The following is a 15,482-nucleotide window of genomic DNA, read 5'->3' on the forward strand; positions in this document are numbered from 1 at the left end:
AATTGCTCAGCATACTCTCCTGCACTTACACAACTCTATCTATAAGGATGCATCATCTTGTGGGATTTGTGCCCTCCTGTTCTATATTCTTGTAGCCCTAGTTCGAGAGGGTGTCTTTGCAAGCGCTGTCTATCACGGATTTACACTCACCTTACAAAATCATCCACAGCCTTTCCAGCTGCTCCAGCGTTCTCCATGTCACAATGAAGCAATGGCCTGTGAAATAAAAGAGAGAGAGAGAAAAAAAACGCCATTAACCATAGAGCAATAGACACCACGAGCGTTTTATTGGCGTGTCAAAAATGTTCGATAAATCAAGCTAAGGTACATATTTTAAAATCTTGTTGAAGTGATTTTTAGTTGCCAGCTTGTCTAAACATCTCACTGAATCATTCAGCACAGTGCCCTGACAGTACTCTGTGGTCTGATGACATGACGCTGCAGTTCATTTGCAGCAACAGTAGGTAAACCACTGACAGAACAAACCCTCCAGTCAGCGTTGAGTGAGCCTTCCCCTCTCTCCACATCGAGTCACTGGCCAGCTTTACTTTACGAAATCTGTTGCTTTGACAGTTTGGTACATATTTTGGAATCTTTCACTTCCTGCATACAGTCCCTCACCAAACGGGTTTGTTGACTTACCACAATCTGCTGCCACAAGCACAAATCTTCCTGATTCCCAGATTAATTCCAGCTTCTTCCAGGAAGTGGCACAGATAACTCCAGATACTATACACACCAACACTTCCACAAAATATCACCATTTCTTCTGCCAATCCTCTACCATTATACCTCACATCATGGTCTCAACTCCTCTCTCTCTCTATGTGCTCTTCCGTCCCATGCCTACCAATCCTTTCCTTTACCCTCCTCATCCAAACAAAGCCACTCACACTGCACTGAGGTAACAAGCTCCACAACAGAGTCATCAGATAATGCTGGACCAACAATGAGGGAGCAGCATCCTTACCAACCCCAAGTCACTTAATACCTTCCCACGCCAACCATTATTTTTATGGGGCAATAATTAAAAATTTCAAAAATGTTTTAATCTATATTGAAAGGAAATATTTGAAATTGTGCTGAGCTTTGTGGAAACCGAAGCTACTATCAGACAGGCACAAACATAATCTCAGCTCCCACAAGCAAAGATTTTACAGGTATAAGGACATGAAAAGCGTTTGATGGTTCCCAGGCTATTTGTAGGCTAAGTGCAAAGGGAGGACTTAACAGGGAGCAGCTCAACCATCTACAAATAGTTTGATAATAGATTCCTTTTGGTGGAACAAAGGTAACTATTCACCCAGTGTGTCTAATCTCCACATTGAAACACAACACTTTAAATTAATGAATAATTCCTCAGACCAAGCCTGTATTGATCATTTCAAGTAGTTTCATTTGCTCCAGAACTGCAAGGTTTGTCTGGCATGTTCTGGCCTGTTTATACATGAAGCCTGAATCACACTGATAAGCTACAGAATTGCATTAACATCCCCCACCCTCTGAACCCAGGTCAATATTTTGGACCGTTTCCATTTCTCTGGTTGTAGATAATTAAGGCACATACAAACAATGCAAGCTCCTTTTATATTGCATGCGACCTGTTTTAGTATCCAGGCTTCTGATACACAAGTCTTGTAAACGGCAGGAATCTCAAATCAGCTGGATTCAATAAAACCAGCTTTCTGAGCTAGTCTTCACATGTCCCAGAAATATGATGTTCAACCAGAAGGTTTCCAAATAGTGATGAGCTTTAGTGTTAACTTTTATTGTTCACAGTTCCCTTACCTCAGGTAATACTCCCCTCATTGCCTCAAAAAACTCAATTTCTGTTTTTGCTAATGACTCCAAGCTCCCTCTCTTCTCCAGAGTCATTAAACGTATTGTCCTTCCCAAACCCTCGTCCATCTGTTCACACAGCTCCCTGTTTGAATCCCTCCAGTCTGGTCTCCACCTAAAACAGGACCAAAACAAGCCCAAATCAGTCACAAATGACATCCTCTGTGGCTGTAACCTTGGTAAGCTTTCCCTACTCATCCTTTGGCACAGTTGACCACACCAGCCTCCACTTCTGACATCCAACTGGGTGAGACTGGCCTCATCTGGTTCCATTCTTATCAGATTAAAGGTCAGCAACCTGGAACATTAACTTTCTTTCTCTCTGCACAGATGCTGCCTGGCCTGCTAAGCATCTCCAGCATTGGCAGCATTTTACTCTTACCTATTCAGCATAAACAGAGGTTTCTGAAATACCATACTCCTATTTCTGGAATTCATGAGGACTTACCTTTAGTCCCCTCATATCTCTCATTTACATGCTACCCCATGGCAACATCACCAAGGGCATTTCATCTTGTTTCAGCTGACGACAGTGAACTTTCCCTCACCACCACTCTCGCTTGGCCCATCTAATGTCGCTAATTTGTCACGCTACTTCTCTGACATCCATTGCTGGCTAAAGTGAAATTTCCTTCGACCAAATATTGGGGAGACGGAAACTACTGTCTCTGGTCCGCGCCACAAAATCTACAGCCGACTCAATCCCTCTCCCTGACAAGTGCCTGAGGCACAGGGGGTTGCAACATTGGTGTCGTATTTGATCCTGAGCAGAGTTTCCTCTAATTATGGCCTCTTGAACATCACTCCACCACTGGCAACCATGCCTTCAGCTGTCTGGGCCCTGAACTCTGGAATTCATCCCCTAGGCCTCTCCACTTCTGTCTCGCTTTCCTCCTTTACAGTGCTCTTTAAAACATATTTGATCTATTTGGTCACCTACCTTAACATCTCCTTTATCAAGGCTAACACTCCAGTGTAGTACTGAGGGGACACTATACTATTGGAGGTGACATCTTTCAGCTGAAATGTTAAACCGAGACAACATCTGCCTGCTCGAGTGGATGCAAAAGATCCCATGGTACTATTTGGAAAAAGAGTAGGGGAGTTATCCCCAGTGTCCAGACCAATTTTATCCCTCAATCAACATCACAAAAGAAAAAACAGACTTTCTGGTCATCATAACATTGCTGGCTGTGGAAGTTTACAATTGGTTAATGCATTTCCTACATTGGAACAGTGACCACATTTCAAAAATAGGTAATTGGCTGTAAAAAGTTTTGATACATCCAGTGGTCGTGAAAAGCGCTATATAAATGCAAGTGTTCCTTTTTTTATTTTTTCTTTCAGAGGGGACTTAAGTGTCAACGACATTGCTGTGTGTCTGGAGTCACATGTAAGCCAGGCACATTTTCACATTTTGTTTTGTAATAATGGCAAGTTGTTTGATCCAATCAGTAACCAACATTCCAAACTTGCTATAATTAATCCACTAGGTAACCAATGACCCAGACTTAAGAACTGAATCAAGTCCAGCTGCCTGGGCTGGATCAACTGCCTCCCACCTGTTTGTACGATGTCAACTATTGCTGAAGTTTTGCAGATGACAAAGCTTGCCCAAAGGTTCTTCCAAAACTAAAAAATACTTCAAAATGTGATTTAAACTATGCTATCATAGAGGGCATCAGTTTCATCAAATCCTAACCTCAAAATCCACACACATTTTCCAGCAAGGCTACTGAATTGTGGTGTGAAAGTGGAAACCTGGCTGAATTTCCCTCCCTTACACAAGTGTAGCATCCCGACTGCCTTCCCACTGAGATGAGTTAATAGCCCAGCAATAAGATTCTGAACACAAATTTAGATTTTAGAACAATTTCTACTTCAGTCATTCATACAAATTTCATAGTGTCTTTACAGCACACTATCTAATATCCTCACCACCTTTAAAGCTTCAGTATGATCCTACTGGGAGTAACCATGATCCCAATCAAACCATTTAATCCTGTTACATGGTTATACAGATCAGGGTCAGACTTTCCCAAGCCTGAAGCATTTATAAAGTTATTCTGGCTATGGAACTTTATTACAATTTTTTAAGACTGGATTGGTTATCATGCTCTGTTGCTTCGACAATCTGCTCTGGATCGAGACCAGGCAGATAGGATGGTCGTCTCCGTCACTTTCTGCTGTGGAGTCTAAAGGCAATCCAAGCAAGTTCCTTAGTGACCTTGACCGGAACACATCTAACATACCCAGTTATTGAGAGGGAAAATCCTCACTGACACAAGTAGAGCTTTCTTTCTGAGGTGGTGGCTTCTTTACCTGGAGGCAATTGATGCTGATATTGGGTCCAAAAACTGGGAATATTTTATTCCCAGCAATAATAATCCTCATCTTAATTAAAAAAGAAAAAACTGGCCTCTCATCCACCAGCACAGCACAGACTTGGGGCAAGGAAGAGTAGGAGTTCATATTCTGATTTTCTCCATAAAAATGCATTAAAATATCTTAATAGTTTCAATAATTAATTGTTTCGTGTCAGATTATCATCTAGTTTACTATCAAAAATTCTGGGCAGCCCTTTCACTCAATATGATGCCATCACCAAGCAAATCTTCTCCATTCCTCCTCTTTCAGCATTCCAAAGGGACCGTTCCCTCTGTGATACCGTTTCACACCATTATCCCCAACACCCCTTCCTATTGTACCTTTCCATGCACACACAGGAGGTATAACAGCTGCCCTTTTACCTCCTCTCTCCTCACCATCCAAGGCCCCAAAAACTCCTTCGAGGTGAAGCACCAATTTACATGTACTTCTTTCAATTTAGTGTTCTGTATTCACTGCTCACAATGTTGTCGCCTCTACGTTGGGGAGACAAAACGGAAATTGGGTGACCACATGCACAACACCTCAAGTTTAACCCCGAGCTTCTGATGGCCTGTCGTTTTTGATTCTCCACCTCGCTCTCATACTGACATCTCTGTCCTTGGTCTGCTGCATCATTCCAGTGAAGCTCAACATAAGCTTCAGGAACAACAATATCTTTCAAATAGGTACTTTACAGCCTTCCAGAGTCAATATTGAGTTCAACAGTTTCAGACTGTTAACTAATTTTGGTCCTTTTTCATGTTTCAGTTTTTCTCTTATTGTTGCTTTCAGTCAGCAGCACCTGCTCTAGGCACATCTTTTGTTTCTTTTCTTGCCCCATCACCATTCCCTTTACCCCTGGAAAACTAACTTTCCTGTCAATCTCTCCTGTCTTCCACCCTATCACAGAACCACCCCCTCTCCCCCGCCTTGCTCCTAACCTATTACATCTCTAACCCTTACCCAGTTCTGATGAAAGGTTATCAACCTGAAACGTTAAGTCTGTTTCTCTCCATGGATGCTGCCTGAGCTGCTGGCTATTTCCAGCACCTGCCATTTTGCTTCAAATTTGCAACATCTGCAATATTCTGCTTTTCCTTTCACTCAATAATTAAATTATCTGGTCAAGGGCTCAATAAGATGGCAAATGACCCAACCAGCAGCACACCTCTTTGCTGATTACTGCCGGAATATTCTCCAACACTTCACTATCGCAGCAAGAATGTGCCAGAACACACAACAGCTGTTGCTAAACATTTCAAGAATTCTCTTAAGCTATGCAATGATCTGGAATTGCATTCTTCTGTGAAGCACATTGGGTAATTTCACACCCAACACACATTCAGGGTACATAAAAAGCAAGTCTGGACACACAACGGTTAAATTGTTCCTCTCCAGACAAAATCGCATTCTTGCATTTTTATGAGCACTGTGAGAGTCCAGCATTTCAAACAACGTATTCAGGTCAAATGAACCAGTTTAATTGGTGTGGAAGGCATTACATCTGTAATTAGTTAGTGCAGAAAAACATCCCAAATTCTTTGTTTCACCAGAGGATTGTACAGGGAATCAAAATTTAATATTACGATTTTCATCAGCTCCTAAGATGCTCTATTTACAGCAGTTCTAGTTGGAAAGATTGCACGCATTCTACATGTGACAGCCTCAAAATTTCCATACAATACTATCGCCTACAGAGTTCCTTCAGAAACACTGTAGGAATTTATCAGAAGTTTAAATTCCACCATCTCTCATCCTGTAATATTGTCAAGTATAGAGTGTGAGTGAGGATTTCTCCATTCCTGGTGCATTGCATTACACTCCACGAACAGCTGGTTTCCTTTCTGCCTATCCTAGCGAAATGTCACTCCATATTCCTCTCCAGCCCCATGTGGGTCAGTAAAATGGAATGCAGTAATAGTGGACGACAACTTAATTAGGGAGATAGATAAAGTAGTTTGCAGCTGAGAGCTACAATCCTGAATGATATGTTACCTGCCTGTTGCTAGGGTTAAAGACATCTCTTTGGAGCTGGAGAGGAACTTGGAGTTGGAGAAGAAAGATTCAGTTGCTGTGGCCCATATGGTTACCAACAACATAAGCAGGACTAAGAAAGAGGGAGTATGAGCAGCTAGGGGCTAAATGAAAATATAGAATTGCAAGGATAATAATCTCTGAATTATCACCTCAACCACGAGAAAATTGGCATTAGGTAAATAAGATCAGATAGTTGAACACATGACTCAAAGTTTGGTGTGAAATAAATGGGTTTCGAATCATAGGGCAATGACGCTAGCAATGGGGAAAGAGGGAGCAGTTTCACTGGGATGGGCTTCGCTTAAACAGTGGTGGGACAAGTGCCCTGATGAATCAAATAATTAGGGTTACCAATAGAGCTTTAAACTAAACAGTACGGGGAAGGATCAAGTGAGAAGAAATTTTGAAAGTTAGAGAAAGGCCAATGTAACAGTGCCAGGTAGAGTGATAACCAGAGTGAGGCAGAAAGGGTTAAAGCATACAAACCTAACAGTGCACCAATAAATAGTGTGACAGTAGCGAAAATGATAAATACATAATTAAAAATTCTTTATCTGAAGGCACATAGCATTCATAACAATTGAAAGATGAATTGATGACACAAATAGAAATAAATGGGTATCATCTGATAGCCATTACAGAGACAAGGTGACCAAGGTTGGGAATTGAATATTCGAAGATAACTAACATTGTGGAAAAACAGTCAGACAGGAAAAGGGGGTGGGATAGCTCTGTTAACAAAGAATGGGATCAATGCAGTAGTGAGAAATGATCCTGGCTTAGAAGATCAAGAGATAGAATCAGTTTGGATGGAAATAAGAAATAGCAAGAGAAATAAGTCATTTGGAAGAGTAGTTTATAAGTTCCATAACAACTGCTACATTGTAGAACTGAGTACAAATCAATAAATAATGGGGGCTTGTAAGAGAGGAACTTGCAATAATAATGGGTGACTTTAATCTTCATATAGACTCCACAAATCAAACTGGCAAAGGTAGCCTTGTGAACTAGTATATAAGGGCAGTTGAGGTGAAGGTCAGATCAGCCATGATCTTATTGAATGGTGGAGTGGGCTTGAGGGACTGTATGATCTCCAGCTCCTGTTTATGACTTGGTACAAACATAACATAAGTTGAATGATGAACAAACTATTGGTGTGCAATAGAAACAGAAAATACTGGAAATACTCAGCAGGTCAAGCAGCATCTGTGGAGAGAGGAAGAGTTAACATTTCAGGTCGATCAAATTTCGTCAGAACTGTTTTATTCTGCGGGGGTGGGTGGGGAGAGAAGAACTGGTGCAGTTGCCTGGCGTAGTCTCCATGGCAATACCTCGACCAGGGTCAACTTGCCAACTAATCAGCATCCTTTTCTCATGCTGTATAAATTGTTGCTCCCTTTGAAATTTGGCATTGTATCTGCCCTGACGAGTGCACAATGAAAAGCTTTGACAGCATGTCTCTTTTTTTCAGCAATACTCATGTTCTATACTAACAAGCAACTATTTTGTTGTTCATCATTGCTGTATGTGTTTATGTGCACATTCTGGCTGAGGACAGGTTTAGGTCAATAACAACTACAATGCTCAAAAGCAGGGCCAATCTTCAGGTTGACAGGTATGAAAGATGAGCACTTGGGCAAGTCACCAGAGCTACTGAACCATACCCCATCGGTCATCAACTCCAAAACAGGAGGTCCAAGGGCAGAATATGGGAGCAGAAATGCGGTGGGGGGGGGGGGTTGGAAACTCATTTCAAATCAGTCTATGCACTTGATTAAGATTTGAATACAACTGGTCAAAATTTGAATTTTGCTATCAGGATTTCAACTGCCAGGCAGGATATGAATGTGGGCTTTGATGCTATTCAGCAGGTCCAGACACTCACGATTCTCGTCCCTTGATCCCACCCCCTCCTCTCAAACCCAGTAATTTCAATCCATGCTTATGATTTCAAACGCCCACGCTGGTGGCAGCAGCTCTGAAAGCCTTGCAAATAAGACTGCATGCTTAATCTATACTGGTTCATCACTGCCCAGTTTCTATCTCAATATGAAACAATCACAAAAATGAAAATATTACCAAATAAATAAGGTAAAATTAAAAGTTGAATAGAAGAAAAACAAATGGCAGGTAAGGTTTTTAATATGTCTTTTTAAACAATACAGTACCACAAAGGCTGCCACTCAGGTCATACAATAAATACAATCCCAGACTCAACATCATTCAACCCTGCAAGCATGGAGTTCATCACCTGGCTTTAAAAAATCATTTTATTACAATGGAAGGCTGATGTTACAGCTCATTTACACAGTAAATATTTGTGTATGCTGGACCAAGAATTCCCAGGTTGATAGAATGAGCGATGAGACAGGAGTCGATGAGACTCAGGGTGATCATTCGGTTAGCAGTCCAGATATTCTTCACAAGACAAATTAACACATGGCATTAAGCCACCAAATGCAGTTAAGGCTCATGGATTGAATTAAACCTGCTTTTGGACACAAAACTCATTCACTAAACTATTTATTTGGTAGCAAAAGTGAGGCAATTGCACTAGTTTATGGAGTGATCTATATAGTGTTCCCCTTGCCTAACCCCACTTAAAACAGCTTTTAGAAATTTGGTAACTTATTTTTTTGAATAGTTGGTAAGAGGCAATAAGTGACATGCAATAAAGATCTCAGCAAGTCAATAAAAAGTCTTTAAAATACAAAGGTGCAAAAATTGTTAAATGCAATTTATTCTTTCACAGGATGTTGGTGTCGCTGGCCAGGCCAGCATTTGTCGCTCATCTCCAACTGCCCTTGAGAAGGTGGTGGTGAGCTCCCTTCAAGAACTGCAGCAGTTCAAGCAGTGCAGGTACACCCACAGTGCTGTTAGGAGAGGAGCTCCAAGATTTTGACCCACTGACAGTGAAGGAATGGCGATATAGTTCCAAGTCAGGATTGTGTGGGGCTTGGAAGGGAATTTACAAGTGGTGGTGTTCCAATGCATCCGTTGCCCTTGTCCTTCGAGGTGGTAGAAATCACAGGTCGGTAGGTGCTGTCAAAGTAGGCTTGGTGAATTGCTGCAGTGCATTTTGTAGATGGAACACACTACTGCCACTGTGCATCGGTGGTGGAAGGAGTGAATGTTGAAGGTGGTGGATTGGGTGCCAGTCAAGCAGGCTGCTTTGTCCTGGATGGTGTTGAGCTTCTTGAGTGTTGTTGGAGCTGCACTCACCCAGCCAAGTAGAGAGAATTCCATCACACTCCTGACTTGTGCCTTCTAAATAGAGGACAGGCTTTGGGGAGTCAGGAGGTGAGTTACTCACTGCAGAAATCCCAGCCTCTGACCTGCTCTTGTAGCCAAGTATTTATATGGCTGGTCCAGTTCAGTTTCCGGTCAATAGTAACCCCCTCAGGGTGTCGATCATGGGGGATTCAACGATGATAATGCCACTGAATGTCAAGGGGAGATTCTGTATGAGATGATCATTGCCTGGTACTTGTGTAGCACAAATGTTACTTGCCACTTATCAGCTCAAGCCTGGATATTGTCCAGGTCTTGCTGTGTATGGACACAGACTGCTTCAGTATGAACAATCCCCACTTCTGACCTTATGATGAAGGGAAGATCACTGATGAAGCATCTGAGATGGTTGGGTGTAGGGCATTACCCAGTGCAAAAAGCATGAAGGATATAGAAAAATTGGACTTATTGCAAGACAGTAAACAGAAAATATAAGTAGAAATGCTACAACAGGGCCACCAGCACCTACAAGAAAGGGCAACACTTTCAACACAACATTCATATCAAGGATGTTTTAAAATAGATGAGATGGGGAGAGATGACTGATCCATACAGGAGGAACCGGTGTCTGTTTAGAACTTCCCAACGCTGCTGCATTTCTCATTTGTACCTTATAAGGACCCTTCTGGAGAAACCAGGCCAAAGCAGCAAACAGACCAAAACTGGACAACCCAGACCCCACTGCTTAGATTTTGATTTTTTACTCCAATTTTTATTGTACCATTGTTCCTTTCCAAACAAATAAAATACAACATGCAGAGGAATAGTGTGTTCACAGCAATACAGTGGACAGGAAAAGAGTGAGAGGCTCAAGCAGGTAATTCTGTGAAAAGTGGCTAAGGTGTGCAATGAATTACTTGATATGAAAAAGACAAAGATGGCATGTTGCACAATACTAGATCAGCAGAAGAAGTGAGTCAGCACTCTATAAAGCAATAAGAAGATTGTACGAGAACTGTTTGGTTATTTTGATTTTGACTTTAATTAACCAAATACAAGTTGGAAACACCCGAGTGTTTCAGAGGGTGGTTAAATTCAAAGGATGATTGCCTCTTGACCCAGTGCATTTGCACCCTAGTCAAGCACAAGTTATTAACTTACCACTGCAAGAATTCATCAAGGTTCCTTAGACAGCACCTTCCAAACCCATGACCGCTACCATCTAGAAGGACAACGGCAGCAGACACATGGGAACACCACCACCTGGAAGTTCCCCAAGCCACACACCATCCTGACTAGGAAATATATCGCCGTTCCTTCACTGTCGCTGGGTCAATATCCTGGAATTCCCTCCCTAACAGCACTGTGGGTGTACCTACACCACATGGACTGCAGCGGTTCAAGAAGGTAGCTCACCACCACCTTCTCAAAGGCAATTAAGGATGGGCAATAAATGCTGGTCTAGCCAGCAACACACTGATGCTATGAATGAACAAAATTTTATTCACTCACAACGTAGGCATTGCTGGCAAAGCCACATTTGTTGCCCATCCCTAGCTGCTCTTAAGGTGGTGGTGGTAGCCCTTCGTTTTGAATTGCTGCAGTCCACGTGATGAAGGTGCTCCCACAATGCTGTTATGTGGGAGCTCAAAGAACAGTGAATAAAGGTGCAACTTGGAGAGGAACTTGGGAGGTGAATGTGTTCAAATGCACCAGTGTGTTTCTGACTGAAGGTCATGGGTTTGGAGGGGGGTGCTCAGTGGATTTGGTAGATGGTATACACATGTGTGCATCAAATCTTACTTGCCACTTATCAGCCCAAGATTGTTGTTGTACAGGTATTCCTGCAATGCAGACGGTGCCTGCTTCATTATCTGAGGAATTACAAATTAAGCTGAATATTGCATAATCATCAGCAAACAGTACCACTTATAACCTTATGTTGGAGGGAAGATCATTGAAGCAGCTGAAGATAGTTAAACCAAGTATTCACAAGAGAAAAGCAAAAAACTGCGGATGCTGGAAATCCGAAACAAAAACAAAAATGCCTGGAAAAACTCAGCAGGTCTGACAGCATCTGCGGAGAGGAACACAGTTAATGTTTCGAGTCCGAATGACTCTTCATCAGAACTAAGGAAAATTAGAAAAGAGGTGAAATATAAGCTGGTTTAAGGGGTGGGGTGGGCGGGCCAGGTAGAGCTGGATAGAGGGCCAGTGATAAGTGGAGATTGCCAAAAGATGTCATAGACAAAAGGACAAAGAGGTGTTGACGATGGTGATATTATCTAAGGAATGTGCTAATGGTGACATTAAGGGTAGAAAGCAGGACGAGCAAGTGACAGATAGCCCTAGTGGGAGTGGGGTGGGGGGAAGGGATCTAAATAGGCTAAAAGGTAGAGATAAAAAAACAAAACTCTCATCTGGACCTAGAAAAATTTGTTAATTTTGCTTCCAATTTCCACCCTTCCATCATTTTCATATGCTTCATCTCTGACACTTCCCTTCCTTGACCTCAGTCTCAATTTATGGTGATAGACTGTCCACCAATATCTATTACAAGCCTACTGACTCCCACAGCTACCTTGACGACAGCTCCTCACACCCCGCTTCCTGTAAGGACTCCATCCCATTTTCTCAGTTCTTTCGCCTCCATCACATCTGTTCTGATGATGCCATTTTCAAAAACAGTTCCTCTGACATGTCTTCCTTCTTCCTTAACCGAGGTTTTCCAACCACGATGGTTGACAGGGCCCTCAACCGTGTCCGGCCCATCTCCCGTGCATCCGGCCTAACACCTTCCCCTCCCTCCCAAAACCATGATAGGGTCCCCCTTGTCCTCACTTATCACCCCATCAGCCTCCGCATTCAAAGGATCATCCTCCACCATTTCCTCCAACTCCAGCATCATGCCACCACCAAACACATCTTCCCTTCACCACCCCCGGTGGCATTCCGAAGGGATCATTCCCTCTGGGACAACCTGGTCCACTCCTTCATCACCTCCTACACCTCAACTCCTTCCCATGCCACCTTCCCATGCAATCACAGATGGTGCAACATCTGCCCTTTTACTTCTCCTCACCATCCAAGGACCCAAACACTCCTTTCAAGTAAAGCAGCATTTCACTTGCACTTCCTTCAATTTACTCTACTGGATTCGCTGCTCCCAATGCGGTTTCCTCTACATTGGAAAGACCAAACGCAGACTGGGTGACCACTTTGCGGAATATCTGCGGTCTGTTCACAAGTATGACCCAGACCTCCCTCTCGCTTGCCATTTCAACACACCACCCTGCTCTCATGCCCACATGTCCATCCTTGGCCTGCTGCAATGTTCCAGTGAAGCTCAACGCAAACTGGAAGAACAGCTCATCTTCCGACTAGGCACTTTACAGCCTTCCGGACTGAATATTGAGTTCGACAACTTCAGATCATGAACTCTCTCCTCCATCCCCACCCTCTTTCTGCTCCCCCTTTTTCCAATAATTTATATATATTTTTCTTTTCCCACCTATTTCCATTATTTTTAAATGTATTTCCACCCATTGTTTTATCTCTACCTTTTAGCCTATTTCGATCCCTTCACTCCCACCGCACCCTCACTAGGGATATCTGTTACTTGTTCGTCCTGCTTTCTACCCTTAATGTCACCATTAGCACAATTTCTTAGCTAATATCACCACCGTCAACACCTCTTTGTCTTTCTGTCTATGACATCTTTTTGGCAATCTCCACCCATCACTGGCCCTCTATCCAGCTCCACCTGTCCCACCTCCCCCCTTAAACCAGCTTATATTTCACCTCTTTTCTATTTTTCCTTAGTTCTGTTGAAGAGTCATACGGACTCGAAACATTAACTGTATTCCTCTCCGCAGAGGCTGTCAGACTTGCTGAGTTTTTCCAGGTATTTTTATTCACAAGAGAAGGTGTGACCAGTATGCCCTTACCTCAACCAGACAGCGCCAAGCTGAAGTAATGGTCGATATATGGGAACTGGAGAATTTATATTGGAAAATGGCCTCAAAACAAATACCAGGGGATAGATGGAATTTATTCCAGAATACTCAGAAACCTTGGAGGAAATGTGTATGTGTCATCAACTGTCATTATGAGGGAGTCAGTGGAACTGTGGAAGCACCAGCAGGTTGTTGTGATGTCCTTCAGAAATGGTGACAAAGTAAACACCAGTCTTGCTTCACAAGCTAACTATGAACAGTGATTTATTTGATTTGAGCCCTTCCAACAGTAAACCATGAGAGTAAGATAAGGTGACACCAGTTCAAATTAGTGAAATGAAAGTTTAGGGCCGATGTCTGGAAACTCTTCTTCACGCATTGATCAACACATGGAATGGGCTCCTGAGAAAGGTAGCTGAGATGAAAACTTGAACAATTTCAATGCAGCAATGAGAACCTAGTGCCTTTGTTGAATGGACACTCTGATGGGCCCTCCACTTTCCTAAAAGCCAACTGATTAAGCATGCATTCATAACATGCCCTGCTGCAAACTAAGTGGATGCGACAGCTATAGTCCATCTTCGGAACAGCTAAGCAACCAAGGCAAAGATGTGATACCATCCCTGAAGCGCGACTCTGAGTTGGCTGCAATCTGAAGTTGTTTATAATTCACAGCAACAACAGACACAAGGAAATACTGCCAATTAACACAATTTATGCCTTGCAGTTAAGCTGACGCACCAATAAAAATACTGTATGGAATTTTGTCACCAAATATATAACCCCGATTTTCTCTCTCTGCCAGCCCCCTGAGAACAGTAAAACAATGGACGCCATCACCAACAATATACTTCAATGCTGAATCTGAAATAAAACTCAATATACACAGGCAACAGGTGAGAGCATCAGAGAAGAGGCTGAAAACTCACCAATGGCCTCATTTGAAAGGAGGAACAAAACCAGGATCATCATCATCAATCTGGCGGGGGTGAGGGGGAGGAAGGGTGGAACTTAAAACTACATTCCATTGAAAAACAAACTCAAAAGACCTGGCTCACTTAGGAAGTTAGTGATAGTATTAGATTAAAAGAAGAGGCTTACATTATTTAAAAAAACAGTAACAAATCTGTGGTTTGGGAGTGTTGTAGAAATCAGCAAAGGGCAACTAAAAAGTTGATAAAAAGGAAAAAAATAGGAGAGTAAATTAGCCAGTCATGTAAAAACAGATTGCAAGATCTTCTATAAGTATGTAAGAGAGAGTAGCTAATGTTAACTTTAGACCGTTAGAATCAGAGACAGGAGAAATTATCATGGAGAATAAGGAAATGGCAGTGACATTGTGCAAATATTTTGTGTCTCGTCTTCACACTAGAAGACAATTTTCATCCCAGGAATAGACAGTAAACTAGGTGCCAAGAAGAGTGAGGCAATTTGGGAAATTAATATCAACAGAGAAAAAGAATTAGAGAAACTTAAGGGACTAAAATCTCTGGGGCCTGATGGGTCTACACCCTAGTGTTCTAAAAGAAATAGCTATAAAGATATTGGACGAGTTGGCTGTAATTTTCAGAATTCATTGGATTCAGGACCGGTCCCATCAGATGGGAAATTGGCAAATATTACTTCACTTTTTAAGATAAGAGGGAAAGATAAAATGGGGAGCTACAGGACAGTTAACCTAACATCAGATTTTGGGAAAATGCTGGAATCTATTAACAATTGTTAACGATGCACTTAGAAAAATATAGCATGATTAGAACTTGTTTAACGAATTTTTGAGGATGTAACTAGTAAGATAGAGGGGAACCAGTAGATGTAGTATATCTGCATTTCCAAAAGGCTTTTGATAAGGTGCCACACAAAAGGCAAGATAAGTGTGATGGAGTTGGAAGTAATATATTAGCATGGATAGAGGATTGGCTAACAGATATGGAGCAGAGAGTGGGCATAAATGGGACTTTTTCAAGTTGGCAGATTGTGAATAGTGGCGCATCACAAGGGTCAGTGCTGGGGCCTCGGCTATTTACAATCAAAATAATGACTTGGATG

General features: G+C 42.2%; 1 protein-coding gene across 6 annotated transcripts in view; it reads right to left on the reverse strand.

Moving 5' to 3' along the window:
• Positions 1 to 15,482, reverse strand: part of LOC121269532 (rho GTPase-activating protein 32-like) — a 524,870-nt gene that overhangs the window by 396,265 nt on the left and 113,123 nt on the right. For 3 of the 6 annotated variants that reach the window (XM_041174188.1, XM_041174184.1, XM_041174187.1), the window contains one exon: positions 151 to 216. Coding sequence is in view for 5 of the 6 variants with exons in the window: in XM_041174184.1 (XP_041030118.1) it covers positions 151 to 197 (47 nt within the window). In the remaining variant the exon portion in view is untranslated. Of the gene's footprint in view, positions 1 to 150; positions 217 to 642; positions 660 to 1,788; positions 1,955 to 15,482 lie in introns of those variants that run through there. The other 3 variants (XM_041174185.1, XM_041174186.1, XM_041174182.1) reach the window with 2 other exon arrangements.

This window comes from Carcharodon carcharias, chromosome 25, assembly GCF_017639515.1.
Source record: "Carcharodon carcharias isolate sCarCar2 chromosome 25, sCarCar2.pri, whole genome shotgun sequence".
In the NCBI taxonomy this organism is placed as follows: domain Eukaryota; kingdom Metazoa; phylum Chordata; class Chondrichthyes; order Lamniformes; family Lamnidae; genus Carcharodon; species Carcharodon carcharias.